Raw genomic sequence first — 16646 nt, 5'->3', positions numbered from 1 at the left:
TTTTCTATACAGAGACCTCAGAGTGCTTAGTACCATGGCAAACACATCATTAAAAGTCCTTTTAACTTTTTATTGAAGATACAGAAAAGAAGGAAAAACAATTAAAGCATCTGAAATGTAAAGTATTGAATAGGGCTTTCATTTTAACAGCATCCCTTGTTCCCTTTCCCTTTAGCTGGAAAGAGTTTCTGAAAGGAAAAAAACCCTTGTCTGACAATCTTTTAGATAGCATCAAAGATGGTAATAGCCATCCTTTTGGGGACAAGAGCAGAAGTTAGTTGAGATGGCCTGGAACTGTCATTGTAGCTGTTGTTAAAGTCTGATCCTGTTACTTAGAAGACAAAACACACACAAAAAAGGGAAAGAAAGGTAGACAATGGAGCTTCTGTCTCTGGTGTTGACTTTCACTTGCAACCTCACTGCTGGAGAAACACATGGTCTTATCAGCCACTCTGAGACCTGGCAAACTTGTACCAGCATCGGGCTGGTTAGGGCATTGCTTTTAGTTGCCTCTTTCTGGTCACAGGCTCACAACAGCATTGCAAAATATGCAGTCTTGGACATCTAAGACAGACTCTTATGAAACAGAAGGCAAAAGGAGAGAGACAGAAAAGAAAATTTAAAAGGTTGGAGAAGAAAAGGACATACATGGCAGAGGAGAGGGCTGATGAAGTCTCGCATCCGAGGTGGTGGCTGAGATTTATCTTAAGCCATTGGAGGTGTCAGTGCCATCTGAAGCCCTCTCTCTGGCCCGGTCTGGTCAGGACATGTCTCAGTATTAGGACAAAGGTGGTCTGGGATCCCAAGAGATAATGGGGGTTGCAGCTATGATGATAAAGCTCACTGCAGACAGCTGCTGCTTCTGCTAATTTCCTCCCAAAGTCTTTTCTTTCTAAGACCCTAGAAAGGGAGTGTTGGGTGGAATAGGCCATCCTCTCATTATTTTGTCCACCAATAGGCCTAACTTCCGACACACCTAACTTCTGTCCTCTGCTTCTCTTGTTTACCAGTCATAAACTTAACATAGTCCTTGAGTGGTATCAGTAAAACCCTTTCTGTTTAAATTAGTTCAGCCTTTCTGTCTCCTCCTTACATCGTAAACAACAGGTCATTGTGACAATTCATGAATTTACACTCATTTTCTACAGCTGAGCTTACAATTAGGGTAAATTTGTAAGCCCAATTATCACAACAGTTCTCAGTGGAAACATCCCTTGAAATTTCTTGTTTCCTGAGTTATGGCACAATGGGGTTCTAGGGCATTTCAGTCCTATGGATCACTCAGCCTGGCAGGGCCATTTTCTGCCAAGGGAAGAGGCAGACAGGACATTTTGGGCCCAAAAGGAGGGGGAAATGGTAAGTTTTGAATGGGCAATTTGCTGAATTCCCTTCTTAGTCCAACTATTATGGGTATTCAGCAAATATTGATAAAGCTGGGGAGGATTTTAATGTAACCTTGCGGGTTACATTTAGATACCTTGGGAGAATACTCCCCTCATAAACCACCTGCTCAGTATCTATGGGAGGGAGACCCCATGTTGCATTTGTAAATAGATGTACATTTCTCAGGAGGAGCCCAGTGTTAAGCATCCTTTGCTCCCAATGGGCATGCCTCTGCTCCAACTAATTTAAATGGGAGCAGTCCCTGGGGAACTGAGGCCATTCAGTACTTTGTGAGAGGAATGCAGCACCTTACAGGATGGGAACAGATATTTGTCAATGATCATTTCTTCTCTTCAGACCTATGTCTAACTCCCATTCTCATCTGTGGGCATTACTCAGGGGTTTGCAATGGATTTCAGTTTTGGAAGTTGGAATTAAAGTGGAAACACTCTAATAGCTATTTCTTATTAGTGATTCATAGATGATTGTTCTTTTTAAATTAGGGTCATAGCGACTTGCCTTTGTGAAAAAAGAAAACAAACCCTAACTAATGAAATAGATGCAGTCTTATGTTCCAGCTTGCAAGTGTTTTTCTTCAGGCTTCATTTGGAAGAGATCCTGACAGTTAGTTAAGATTACTTTTTTGCTGTGGAAATTCCAATTGCCTTGTCAAACATTTGTTTTTCAGCTAATAACCTTTGCATCAGTGACATTTCATATGTAGCAATAAAAAAGCAAGTAATGAAGACAACTTCCATCTATTTTTAGGAGAAGAAAGTTGCCAAACTTCAGATAATTTGGACGTCTTGCACGTACGTTTCACAGAAATGATTAATGGCTTTTCCTTTACACAACACACAATAAACTTACAAACTACTGCTCATAAATGACTCTGACATTATGCATGTTCAGAACTATTACTTAGCTAATGAAGGGTTTGGCCTAACTCCCATCAGTGTCAAAAAAGCTCTTTCCATGTAGTGCTGTAGGAGTTGGATTGGGCCCTAAATGACAGTGAAACAGAGTACAATGAGACTAATGAATTATAATAAACTGACCACAGTTGTAGTTGAATTCTGGATGGACCTTTCAGTAAATTATTCTGTGTGAATGTACAGTGACATCATCTTTATTATCCTTATTTTAGATTTTATACATCACCATTAACACAATCAGATCTTTTAATGTTTGCTTATTCACTCTAATTCCTCTGTTCCCAATTAATACTCATGCTCTTTCAAGTTCTTTGGGAGGTCATGTTGGGGTAGATTCTCCCCTGCAGCTGAGCTCAGCTTGATGTAGGGTGTGAGTGGCTGCTCAATGAATGAATTGCAGCTCCCAAATCAGCACAATCCAGAGCCATAGATACAGCTCCAAATGGGGGGCCTCTTTGCCTTGCCTCCATAGCATGGCCCCACTCCTTTGCTACACCTCTTGCCCTGGTTGAGTTGGTAGATGCTGGAGCCCTCACACTAGCAGTCTGCTGGGCTTCTGGGGGGTCTACCACCACTCATTTTTGGCAAGAATGGGCCTCATCCTTCTCTAGACCACCATTCCCTGTCTTCCGGTAGGCTGTGGGGGAATGTAGCCCCTACTCACCTGTGCAGAGGATTTGACATGTGTGGTCCCCTTTCAACTTCACCCTAGCAAAGCCTTGAAGAGATTGAGGTACAGAGGCCCTCCACACATAGATTCCTATGTTGAGGTGGTGTTGGTGCGGCTCTCCAGAACAGTGGGTCTTAGAGTTAACACTCCATTATGATGAGTGGAGAAATTCACTCCTCTCAGAGACATTGTTTCAGAGTATGCCTACACTTAAACTGCTACAGCTGCTGTGCTGCAGCTGAACCATTGTAGCGTGTCAGTGTTGACACTAACTACCACATTGGCATATGTAGTCCATCTCTTCGAGAGGTGGTAGCTAGGTTCACAAAAGAATTCTTCCATTGACCTAGCACTGTCTAAAACAGGGTTAGGTCGGTATAGCTATGTCTCTCAGGTTTGTGGATTTTTCACACGCCTAGAAGACAGCCATGCCGATGTAAGTTTTTGGTGTAGACCAGTCCTCAGACTCAGCAGATTCAGGCAGACATGTGTCACCACTTCAAGCTTTTCTTTGCAGCCATGAAGGCTTGAGGCATCTTTCTTATATGGAAGCTCAGATTCTGAAATCAGCTGCTGTAACTTAAACCACAGCTTTAAAGCCTGCAAGGATACATGATAGGTTTAATGGAGCCCCTATTTTACTTGTCTTTTTTCTATCTGTTTGTGACATAGCATGATGTTTCTTTTCCCACATGTCTTCTTGAGAAATATCTTATTAAATCCATTTGGATTATTGTGAGACTCAGGGAACCCAGCTGAGTGGAAAATCTTAGGAGAGTTTTTGTCACATGAGCTGTTGTCTTGTGACACCTCACCTCACAACATCTTAACCAAGGAGGTAAGCTTCTCTTCAGGTTCTACTTGCCCAGGCTTCGAGTCCATTGAGAGTTGTCTGAGAGAGCCATTATCACAAAGGGGGCTCCTAAGTGCCGCAAGGGGAGAAACCGCTCACACATTCTCACTGGGATGCCCCCTCCATTAAAGTGTGCTCTCCAGTGAAGCCACTGGAGTTCCAGCATTGTAAATCCAGTTTAAGGAGAATCAGCCCAATAGTGCCTGGCAGGGATATGTTACTCAACAGAGAATCTGTAGGTTGGTTTACACACTATGTGTGCACTGGGTTAACTAAATTAATTTAACAAATTTAAATTACATTAAAATAATTTTCTAGCATGTGCCACTGCTGGGTCTCTTAAAGGCACAGATCTCCCATGCAAATTAAACAAATGTATGGTTATAATTTAAACTATAACATTTACTCTCTAGATAGATAGATATTAAAGTATGGTAATACCTAAATTAACAAAAATACAATTCATCTAATAAATCAGGATGGGATCAGAGGTCATCAGGAAAAAATGATTTAAACTACATTAATTTAAACTGGTATGAGACTGTCCACGCAAAAAGTTGCACCTGTTTGCCACTCATTTGTGTGACAGACAGGTAATGGTTTGGAGTAAAACATTTGGATTTTTAAAGAAATAGTTGTTTCCCTTCCAAGACAAGCTAGAAAGAGATTGTGGCATGTATGATTCTGTGTTATGTAGGCTGAGAGTGAACTAATATGCTACCATGGCAAAAATGTGAAATATTTTTCCTCACTATGTTCTTGTAGAATGACCCGGAAAGTATGAGTTAGCTCATTTGTTTTATGTTACTCTGTTTTGAATATAAATAAATTAGGCTGCAAAATTGTGCTGGAGGGTAGTAAGTTGTTCTTATAAAATTATTTTGTTTTTTCCAGATTTAATAGTAGGTGCATTTGGAGCTGGAAAAGTAGCTGTTTACAGGTATGTGATAAATTTTATGGGAGTTTTGTTTTACAGCTCAAGCAGGAGATCTGCGAGCAATCTTATTTCACATTTTTGTTACTTTATACTGTATGTAAATAAATGATAGATTATAGTGTATTCTTAGCAGCAAATGCTATAGTGCTATAAGTCCCTCTTCTCATATGCTCATCATTCTTAGAAAAATTCTCCATTTTGGTTGAAAGTGCCTATCTCAGTCTATCTACAAACCAGTGTTTTGATCAAATCCTCCTACCAACTTTAAATTAGGCAAGGCAAGAAAAATGACACTTTTCTCATTTAACAATTGTAACCACACTTTTTCGAAATGAGCTGAGTCCCAAATAATTGAAAATGAAAGCTTTATTGTTGCAGGTAAATAGTCCTTAACGAGGGAGAATTAAAAAAGCGATGTGACTGAAGAGTTACTTCCTACCGTGGCCTAATAGCACCTACTAATAATTTTAGATTTTCATGTAGCCCTGTCCGCTTAGTGACAGTAGGGTGTGAACTACATGACAAGCACAAGGACTTCTACTTTCAGACTGCTGTCAAGACCATATCTATGAGGGAGAATGTATTATTTTAATGAAGCATATAACAAAATAGCTCCCTCTTTATTAAATGTGCCTAAAATACAAAGTCAGGAGTAAAATCACAGTGGCTAATGAATTACAGAGCCCATAATTTTACTCTCCAATGTTTTTGCTGCATACTATAGTTTTCTGCAAATCCAGAGGTTTTATTCAAAATACATAAATTACAGCTCTCAGAAACTTAAGACAAAATCTGCTGCTGTTCTGTTAATCAAGCTGTACAGAAACCTGTGCCCATCCAAAACTGAGCCGTCCTGAGCATAAATACTGCAACAGTGCTGCCAAACTGCTTGGCTCCTTGTAGCCTTCTGTTTTTCCCAACCCTACACACCTGCAATGACAGGGCATGATCTTACCCTAAGGTTACAAATGTATGGACATGCAAAAGTAAAGAAATGAAAGGGTAACAAAAACTCACATTTGTAGCATTAGCTCAGTTTGCACATTACAGCAATATGTAGAGTGGACTGATGGTCCATTTCCCTGAACCTCATGAAGTCAGTGTATAAAATACTACCATGCTGATCCAGTATTGTTTTGCAACCACTTTGCAGGGGCATAAATGACCGCACAAGATGCAGGGTAATGGAGAATCAGAATTGATATGTATAGATCTACTTTCATTTTGCAACCCAAAAGGGGGTATGTGCCATTTGGCATGTTAATATTATGAGCACCTCATCTTTTTTTCATTTCCTGACTTTTGTGTTTTAATGTGAAATTGGTATTGTTGGACAAACATGGCTATGTGCATTTAATAATACAAACTGAAGCTTGTTTGAGAAATTGTTTTCCCTGCTGTACAAAAATGCAAGAAACCCTTTCATTTTTGAGGCCCCAACTGATGTTACAATGAAAAATTAACACTACAACATGAATTGTAGATTAAAACTTTAAGGGTAGTGATTTATTTTTTATCAGACTCCTGTAAGTTAATGTACAATAAAATCATTCCCTGTGAACATGTAATTTAGAACTTTCTCTATTTCCAACCCTGTTATAAACTACTCTAAATTACTGGGTAGCTAATTAATAACCAGCCGTTACTCACAGGTGCACACAGCAGCCATATATATCCACCTTCAGCTGCTTCTTCTCTTAACATTATTCTGTCAGTTAGGTTGCAGCCTATGGCTGTTTTAAAATATTTCCTAAGAACTTCTGTTTAAGCCAAATCACATCCCCTTTTCAGAGAGAATCAAACACCATTACAGAAGACAGCAAATCTGAAGATGCCCCTTTTTTGAATCATGGCAGAAAGATGACAGGTTATAAAACTACTACTAAAAGGCTGCTGTCAGCTGCACAAATGTGGAGCCTAGTCCAGGTTTCAGAGCCTTCAGGGCAGAATTTGACCCTGTGTGAGCATTTTGACGTTGCTGGCGGGGGGACAGTGCTTGCTTAACGGAACTTGTTGTACATATCTGGCTTTTGCACAATCATGCATCTGTGTCTATGTCTACTGTAAATTCAAGTTCCTGTTTTAGTGATTTGTCCTGGTAGCTTGTAATTTTTGTGAAGAATTATCAAAATGACCAAATCTGTGGAAAAAGAGAGGTTACACTTTCTGCCAAACAGAATCTTCAATTTCTTCAGGAAAGTGAATAGCAACAACAAAACTCCCATCCACCTGAGGGACCCTATTTATAATAAAAAAAATTGGAAAATGTCCAGCGGAGGGCAACAGAAATGATTAGGGGACTGGAACACACGACGTATGAGGAGAGGCTGAGGGAACTGGGATTGTTTAGTCTGCGGAAGAGAAGAATGAGGGGTGATTTGATAGCTGCTTTCAACTACCTGAAAGGGGGTTCCAAAGAGGATGGATCTAGACTGTTCTCAGTGGTAGCAGATGACAGAAGAAGGAGTAATGGTCTCAAGTTGCAGTGGGGGAGGTTTAGGTTGGATATTAGGAAAAACTTTTTCACTAGGAGAGTGGTGAAGCACTGGAATGCTTTACCTAGGGAGGTGGTGGAATCTCCTTCCTTTGAGGTTTTTAAGGTCAGGCTTGACAAAGCCCTGGCTGGGATGATTTAGTTGGGGATTGGTCCTGCTTTGAGTAGGGGGTTGGAATAGATGACCTCCTGAGGTCCCTTCCAACCCTGATATTCTATGATTCTATTTACAGCTGTCTTTAAGATAATTGTATTATTAAAAGGTTAAATGTTCCGTCTGCAGTCTTAGACCTCTCTTAATTTGAATAGCCACTTATTCCTGCTGCATGTGTTGACCTTTGTTTCTCTCCCCCACATTTAGAGCAAGACCTGTTGTGACAGTGGATGCTCAGCTCATGCTGCACCCAATGATTGTAAATCCTGACAATAAAACTTGTCAGCTTCCTGACTCTATGATTATGGTTGCCTGGTAAGTCAGCGATAAGACAAGAAATCTTTCTCTTCTTGCTCCAGACATCTTTCTACTGTTTGTGCAGGTGCTCAAATGCTGCAGTAATGAGTGCGGTATTAGAACCCAAGCGGCATAGAGTAGAATCAAATTATTTTCCCTTGCTTCATAAACATTTGAAATGTAGTAGCCAGAAGCCCAATCCTGAGAGGTGCTGAGCATCATGATATCCCATGGTAGTTGAGGATGCGCAGCATCTCATAGGATCATGCCCTAAATTCAAATGTGGTGTCTGAGTGGGTGGAACAGACCAGATTGGATGGAAAATATCCAATTACAAAAGTGAACCCATTTCCCTGTTTGGTAAGGATGCAGTTGTTCACTGAGGATGTATAAGTTATTACATTGATGCTACATCCCCAGTACTCTATTGACTTGACGTGCTGCCATTTTGTTTCACCCCATATTTTGTATGAGGAAGGAGAATGCTCATCCATTTAAGGAAGGGACAGAATGCCTTGTTTTGCACTCCTATAACCAGTTCCATGGGAAGTTGTATCCAGCTCTTCTTGGCCAGTTGGAGTCTTGCTTTCACGCAGTCTTTCAAGGTAGTGGAGTGTAGTAAAAGGAAATGAACAGAAGAAAGAGAGGAAGCTCTCAAAAAAGGCTTATTTATTCAACCCAAACAGTGAATACTTAAAGACTGGCATTATTCCATGTTAGCATTTTAGAAACATTCGCCATCAATGTGGGAGATGTATTGTTCCTTCATTGTTCACATGTATCATGTTCTTCATTTATTCATCATAAGGTGAATAATACCCCAAACACAAAGAAACACAGCACACTTTTGTTATAAACATTGAGCTATAGAATATATATTCTTTTAAAAAAATAGATTTAATGGATCCTTTTTGAAAAGGTTCACCATTTATTAATATATGTTTCTACATTGTCTTAAAAGCAGTAAGATAAAGTAACCTCCTACCAGCAGATGGAGACAGACAACTAGAGCTGGTTGGAACATTCTTCTGTCAGAAATTCCTGATTTGTTGAAAGTAAAACATTTTGCAGAAATGCTGCCTTCCGTAAAAATTCATTTAGAAAGAAAATTTGCTAAAAGACATTTCAAAAAGTTTTGACCTTTTCGGAATGTAACATTTCAATTTGCCATTTTGAAATTTTATATACATAACAAAATTGGAATAAAACATTTCAGCTAGCCAAAATTTTTTATTTATGTATTTATTCGTTTTTGAATTTCTGTCTGTGAGAAATTTCTAATTTTTGTATTCATTCTGGAACAGAAGAAATTTTGAAACTGTGAAATTCCCCCAAAATAAAAATTTGGTTCCTGCACAACTCTTCAGGAAACATTAAAATATTTCTGTCATGGGTCACATTCCAAATGCAATATATTATTGGGAGAGGAGAATGTACTATGAGGATAAAGTTATTCGTTTAATACTTATTCTTTGTATTGGAATAATCTGAAAGATGTTTTTGGTTTATATCTACAAGAGTTTTACATATAATTCAAGTGTCTTAGTAGAAGGATGATTACATTTCTGGCTATTATATTATAATCTACAGTTCCCTAAAGGTTCAGCTCCTACTATACAAAGTAAATTAATTCAGTCTCCCAAAATGATTGAAGAGCAGCTGTTGATTTTCCATGCTGTAATTTTTCTCTCTCGTTGATATAACCTTGTATTGTACATATGAAAACAATTAGTAGGGAAACTCCAATAGGCAAATAATTCCTCCATCCCATGGGATAGATTTCTGTATCTCTTAGCCAGCTGTGCAACTTGTGTGAAATGCCTGTTGACTGACATTTCAAAATTAGAAGAATGAAAGAAAACCATCCTACCAGAAAAGTTTCAGGAAGTCTAAGAAGATTTGGATTACTGTATGCTTTCCAGTATTAGGAAAATATTGTTTTAGCCATCATCTAAGATTATAAAACTAAAGCATAGGGCAAAATGCCATAAACACATACAATTTCTTTTGTATACTCTCTGCAAAATTCTTTGGGCTTTATCCTGATCTTTTAGACTTTTAGCATCTACTGCTTTACTAGTATGGTATCTGTGTTTCTTAGTTAGAAGGGCATCTACTGAAGCCAAGGAAAATATTCCTAACAAAATTCTCTTCATTCAAAAATTGAGTTAAGAAAATCATCACGAATTTACTGCAACTTTCTGAAATTCAAAACTATTCAACCAAATGTCCCATGGAAGCTTTTCACTATCTAGATGTTTGTGAAAAATCAAAGAGCCAGTTCCTGTCATTAAAAAAAAAAAAAATCACACTTTTGAATTTTCGAAAGGCTGTTGGAATAGTAGTCCCCAAACTATATAGTACATTGAACATAAGACTGGGGGCCAGGGACACCCGCCTTCTGTTCTTACCTGTGCCTCTTCTATTGCACTTATCACCATAGGTGCAGGAACTAGGAGTGCAGGGGGTGCTGCAGCACCCCCAGGCTCCTGCCTGCCAGCCCTGCCCTGGGGTCTCAGTTGCCGCCCTGCACCCAGGGTTCTGTTACCACCCCACATGCCCGGGGTCCTGGCTGCTGCCCCGTGCTTGGGACTTTGCTCCCGGCCTCACCTCTGGGGGGTGGGGGAGGGATGGTCAGGGGAAAGGGGACTGGCTTTTAGCACCCCCACTATTAAAAATGTTCTAGTGCCAGTGCTTATCACAGTGAAATCTGAGCACCTATTGGCCTGACTGCTGTTTTACACTTTAATCACAGTTTACAAATGGTATTTAGTTAGCCCTCACAACATTTGTATGAAGTAGGCAAATAGTACTATTCCCATTTTAGCAATGAGGGAACTGAAGTTCAGAGAAGTTAACTGACCTGCCTAAGGCTATACAGCAAAAAGGTATCAGAATCAGGGTTAGAACTTATGGCCTAAATTTGTGACTGTTGATTTGAATATCTCCATTTTGGGGGACTAATCTGAGACATTTTGGAGAGTCTAATTTGCAGAAGTGCTGACTATCCCCCCTCTGATCTACCAAACTATGGTAATCCCTCACACAAGCATTTTACCATTTCTAAGCCTCCACTTCCCACCCTGTAAAATAGGGTGATGTTCTTTGCCAAAGACAAAATTGCAACTTTGTAATTAAAATTTAGCATTATCTAATCCACTGTTGAAATGGTTTATTGAAAATTTTCAGTAAACCAGATTTTCAGTAAATGAAAAATGTCTATAAAACTTTTAATAAAAAATAAATTAAAAATAGTGACAATTTTTGGAGGAAAAAAACAGAGTGGGTCAGTTTTGAACCTTGCAAAATGGAAACATCTCTGACATTTTTCAGGGGAGTTGTTTTGGGGGAGAGGGAGTTAATAATCTTTGATCATTTCTAGTGCCAAGTACTTGCTACTCCCATCAGTTCAAATGATATGATCAGTATCGCAGAAAGTGTGGATTTAGGCATTTGAAAACTTTGTTTGGAGTGACCTGAATGTATATTTCTGTGGATTAGACATGGGGTAATGATTTTTACCATGCAATCTGAAAGTATACTAAATACTGGAGCTTCTAAAGGCAACTTAAAATGATGAATTTGAGGAGTTACATTTTCCACTCAGAAATTGCTGACTGTTATGTGTTTGAGTGAATGGCTCACCAAAATAGAGGGGTATCTGCCTCTACTGCTCAGCTGTAGATGTTTGTGGAGTAGCTGGCAAGGATTCATCTGTGAGCAGAATAGGAGTCTATAGTATCAAATCTTTAACCACATTTCCTTTTGTGTTGAATGAATTATCAATAATAGTAAATAAGTCGTATTAGGAACTGACAATCATTTCTGTTTATCATATTGATATGTCCCCAATCAAATTCTTTATGCATTACATATCTCCACATCTACAAACCAGAATCAAAATTTTCTGTTACAAACTTCAGTTCAGGAGAGATGGATGAAAAGTGGAATTTTCCTTCCAGGGAAAAGTCTGATATTTTGAGACAAAAAAAATGTTCCACAATTTCAAAAATTTCCATAAGACAAAAATTCCAAAAAAGTTCAAGTCAGGACCATTGAATAATTTTGCTCTGATTTTTATATGATCTATAACCTTATAATCATGATCTAGTCCATGCATTTTACTTAGACTAAGATACTAAGAATAGAACTGTTTTAATTAGCCTTTTGGTATAATTTTAAAGTTAGTAACATTTTGTAGATTAATCAAAGACCCGATTCTGTTGTCGTAAACACAGCAAATCATAATGCATTTCATATGACAGATCAGCTGCTCAGCTCTTAAGTAAAAGCCAAGGCTCATTCTTTCCTTCCATAGAGAACCAAGCCAAGAGACAAACATTTATATGAAAGACTTGAACTTTTGCAGTTCTGCCAGTACACTGCATCCTCCCCTCTGAGAGGCAAGGCTGGCAAGACTACGGTGTAGGCACAGGTTGAGTCCTCCAAAACCCATATTGATCAGAGAAAATGTAGTTTAATCAAAATCAACATGCTTGATGGGAACTTTATTGTTTTATTTAGATAATGTCAATTCATTTTGTTTTGCCTTTATAGTCTGTTACAATATTAAATGTAATAAATTACAATCAATGTAATATGTAAATATATTTAAGTGAATATTTAATAGACTATAAAAGTCCACATGAATCTAAATGATCGTTAAAACATTTCAATACTATCACAATAGAGCAAGAAAGTCAGAACTATTTCTTTTGACCTTTTCCCAAGGAAAATTTTGTCAAAATTGACACATTCCTAAAAAACATGTCTATTTCAAGGAAATTCCATCTCTCAGCAGAAAACTATTCTGTCAAAAAAAATTTCTACAGTCCAGCCTTTACACACTGTGGAATGTGTAACCTACATCACTCCTTGTTTTTGACAGACCAAGCTTTGAGTCTCCAGGGTCCATAAGGTGGTGATTTGTGACTTTATACATCTCTCCTAAGGAAGGATAACGGGTAGGCATTAATTGAGTCAGAAGGCCAAACCAATGTATTTTAAATCATATTTACAGATATTCACAAAATCAAAGATTCAGCTGGCACAAAAGATATATATACTGTATATAAACTATATATACAAAGATTCACTAGATTTTGTTTATGCCTAAATTCAAGGCAGAAAACTTATAAGAATATAATTAGAGAGATGCAACTGCATGTATTATATCTCGCTATCACTTTTTTTGTAATATTCAGTTGTGTTAGAATTAAAATACACTGGTCTGGGTTTTTACATCAGATTGAAGGGTATAGATTTATTTCAAGCAAACTGTTCTGTTGTTTTAAGGTTTGGAGGAAAAACCTTGTTGTCTGTTCAATCATGGGCTTCATTCAGTGTAGCTCTCATGGTGGTAGCAATGATAGTCACTATAGGGAAGACAAGATTCTAGTCTTCTTACTCCACGTCATCCAAGACTGTTGATACAGACAAGGCCATACAGTCAAAGGACAAAGATGCCATTTCCAAGTTGATTCTTATCTACAACAGTTCTCTTCCTTTAATTGTTCAAAATTGTCCTGCTTGTTGAGTAATCACCATACCAACTTGCATTTGCAAGAAGTTTGAAAGTTGAACTCAGTCTATTTTTCCACAGAGCTTTAAATCAACTTTCCAGATCTCAGAAACCCTTCTGATTCAAGTCCTGCTTAACTCTCTCTAACTCTAATCCTCTAACTCTCTCGGCCTTACTTATTATAAAATCCGTTATTTTTAGCTTTTCCCACTTCTTACAAGCATAGAGTACCTCATAGTACAAACAAACCCATTTAAACATCATAAGATCTCCCTTAAACTTGATGCTACTTTCAAAATAGTTAACTTACCACTAATCTAATAGTGTTTATGACTAAACTGTGTGATCTCTTTAGAAATATTTCTGCACTAAATATTCCCAGGGTCAAATTTTGTGCAATTTAGGATTTCACCATTGTTACTGTGCTGCGCACCAGGATGGCACAGGGGACACAAGTTGGATTATCCTGTTTCTAAAGCACAGCTCACTGGGACTTGAGCTAAAGGAGCTCACATTAGCTGTGTTAGCATTTCAAGGGCGTATGATGTGCAGTTCCAATTCCAACCAGAAGTGGGCAGTAGTACATATACAGAGTACCCAGTTCTTCACACTATCATGCAAAGTAAATACTAATGTAGTTTAAATTAATGATCAAAAATATCACTTGGATTTGACAAGATACTAAAAGACAAATCCTCTGCTGGCGTAAAACATCATAGCACCATTGAAATCAATGGAACTGTGAGGATTCCCATCAGCAGAGGATCTGATCCGAAGAGATGAGTTTTTCATTCTCTTGATTTTTACACTGTATAATTAAATATAGTAAACTCCACTTAGAGTTTGTATTGCCAAACTCTGCTGTGTCACCCATACCCTGTATACATACTGCTAAGTGCCTTTTCAAAAGGATAGAGTGGCATTTTCATGTAGCCACTAGATCTGGTCAAACATTTTCCTCCAAGTTTCATTGATTATAAATGACTTTTGAGAGAAAAATTATAATTTTCAGGAAAAAATAACATCATTTGAAATTTTCTGATTTTTCAACAAAATTATTTTAAATGAAAATTTTCACTTGGGGGGAATAGACAGGTGGAAAAACAAAAACAAAACTGACAAAATTCTCATTTAGAATCCATTGAATTTGGTTTGTTTTTTCAGAAACCGCTGCAAAAAATTTCAAACGAAACAGAAATTTTTCATTTTGTTTCAAAATTTTAAGGGATAATGACTCCTGTTTTCAACCAACCCTAGTAGCGACATCTTCTGCCTCCTGGATCAGTGTGGTGTTGGTGCAATCCATGTGACAGAGGGAGCAGGGCCAAGGTGGAAGAGTTTGGGGGACAGGGCATATTCTCTTCTTAGAGAGGCAGTATTTTACCCTATAAAATGTATGAAGACTACTGCTGCTTAGGGTTGCCAGGCATCCGGTTTTTGACTGGAATGCCTGGTCGAAAAGGGACTATGGCGGCTCCAGTCAGCACTGCTGACTGGGCCATAAAAAGTCTGGTTGGCGGGGCAGCAAGGCTAAAGCAGGCTCCCTGCCTGCCCTGGCTCCACACAGCTCCTGGAAATGGCCAGCGTGTCCCTGCGGCCCCTAGGCACAGGGCTGATCAGGGAAGCTCCAGCGGCTGCCCGAGCGCCAGCTCTGCCGCTTCCATTGGCCGGGAACAGCGGCCAATGGGAGCTGTAGGGGCAGTGCCTGTGGGAGCTGCACAGAGCCAGGGCAGTCAAGGAGCCTGCCTTAGCCCTGCTGTGCTGCTCACCGGAAGCTGCCTGAGGTAAGCGCCACCTGGCTGGAGCCCAAACCCACACTGCAACCACCTGCCTCAAGTCAACCCCCCGACTGCACTCTAACTCCCTCCCAGAGCCTGCACCCCCTACTGCACCCCAACCCCCTACCCAGCCCTGAGACCCATCCTGCACCCTAGCTCCCTCCCAGAGCCCACACCCCAACCTCCTGCCCCAGCCCTAAGCCCCCTCCCACACCCAGACTCCCTCCTGGAGCCTGCACCCCAGCCCTGAGTCCACTCCCACACTCCAAACCCCTTGACCCCAGCCCGGAGCCCCCTCCTGCACCCAAACCTCTCATCCCTGGCCCCACTCCAGAGCCCACACCTGCAGCCAGAACCCTCACCCCTCCTGCACCCCAACCCTCTGCCACAGCCCAGTGAAAGTAAGTGAGAGTAGGGGAGATCAAGTGACGGAGGGAGGGGGGATGGAGTGAGTAGGGACGAAGCCTCAGAGAAGGGCCGGGACAAAGGTGTTTCGTTTTGTGCGATTAGAAAGTTGGCAACCCTACTGCTGCTCTAAAGAGAGTAACATCCTCTCCACATGTTTCAAAGACAAGGCATCCGGGGCAGGAAGCCATGGGCCAATGAGGCAATGTTGCTGGTTATGTTATCTCAGCTGTGGGGAGCCCAGAAGTGGAGGGGATCTTTGAATTCAGTCAGAGACTCCTGGGGCCTCCTGAATATGCTATGGATCTCTGCTCAGTAGGGGTGCTGGAGGACCCAAACACTGCCTACTCCATAGTCTTACTGGCCCTACCTCTCAGAGGGGAGGATGCAGTGGACTGACAGATCTGCAAAAGCTCTTCTATGTAAACATTCACCTCCTGGACCTATTCTTCCTGGAAGGGAAGGATGAGCCATGAATTTTATATAAGGGCCAACTAACTGAGCTCAGCCATATGAAGTGCATGATGATCTGCTGTGTTTATGAAAGCAGAGTAGGATCTTGGACTAAACTGCAATGTTCCTAACCTATTTTTAACATATCTTAATTCTCAACTGTTCAAAATGCATTAAAATTGTATTGTTTCAATAATGACTTTTTAATTCAACTACAAACAGCATAATGTATTTTTAAGTAGTTTTATATAAGTCCTGCTTTCAACATAAGTATTATACAAATTTCCTAATCTTAAAGGAACACCTTAATCTTAAATTTCACTTCATCTGAGTGAAACGCATCACTTTGAGTGCCTTGTTGCGCTGTCCCTGGGTCAGCCAAGGAAGGGGATTTTGACTTGTGAAGGGGTTTCTGCTGCAGGGCAAGAGTACGCTGTGACGGGTTTATACCCAGCATGCTGTCTGACACAGTACCATAGCTACACCACCAGGGGCATTGAGAGGGCAGAGTCAAGATTCTTCCTGCTCCTTACAGCTCCCACCCACCTGAGTGGGGAGGGGCTAACTGCTCCACAAAGTCTGATTCCCCTCTCGTGCAGTTACCTGTTATGTAGATAGCTGCCACAGGGGTATAAGAGGGCACTTTGTACCTCCTTACTTTCCTACACGGGTGCCCTAGCTGTGCCACAATTTGACCTATAAAGGCTGATGGCTAAATTCTTTGCATATCAGTTCAGCAAAGTATATGTTCTCCATTTCACGCCCA

General features: G+C 40.0%; 1 protein-coding gene across 1 annotated transcript in view; it reads left to right on the top strand.

Annotated features, from left to right (window-relative positions):
- Window positions 1–16646, top strand: part of ITGA8 (integrin subunit alpha 8) — a 178738-nt gene that overhangs the window by 67929 nt on the left and 94163 nt on the right. The window contains exons 14-15 of the mRNA XM_074945995.1: window positions 4736–4781; window positions 7634–7741. Of these exons, the coding sequence (XP_074802096.1) occupies window positions 4736–4781; window positions 7634–7741 (154 nt within the window). The remainder of the gene's footprint in view (window positions 1–4735; window positions 4782–7633; window positions 7742–16646) is intronic.

Source organism: Natator depressus, chromosome 2 (genome assembly GCF_965152275.1).
Source record: "Natator depressus isolate rNatDep1 chromosome 2, rNatDep2.hap1, whole genome shotgun sequence".
Lineage (NCBI taxonomy): Eukaryota > Metazoa > Chordata > Testudines > Cheloniidae > Natator > Natator depressus.
This window is presented reverse-complemented; position numbering and strand designations above follow the sequence as displayed.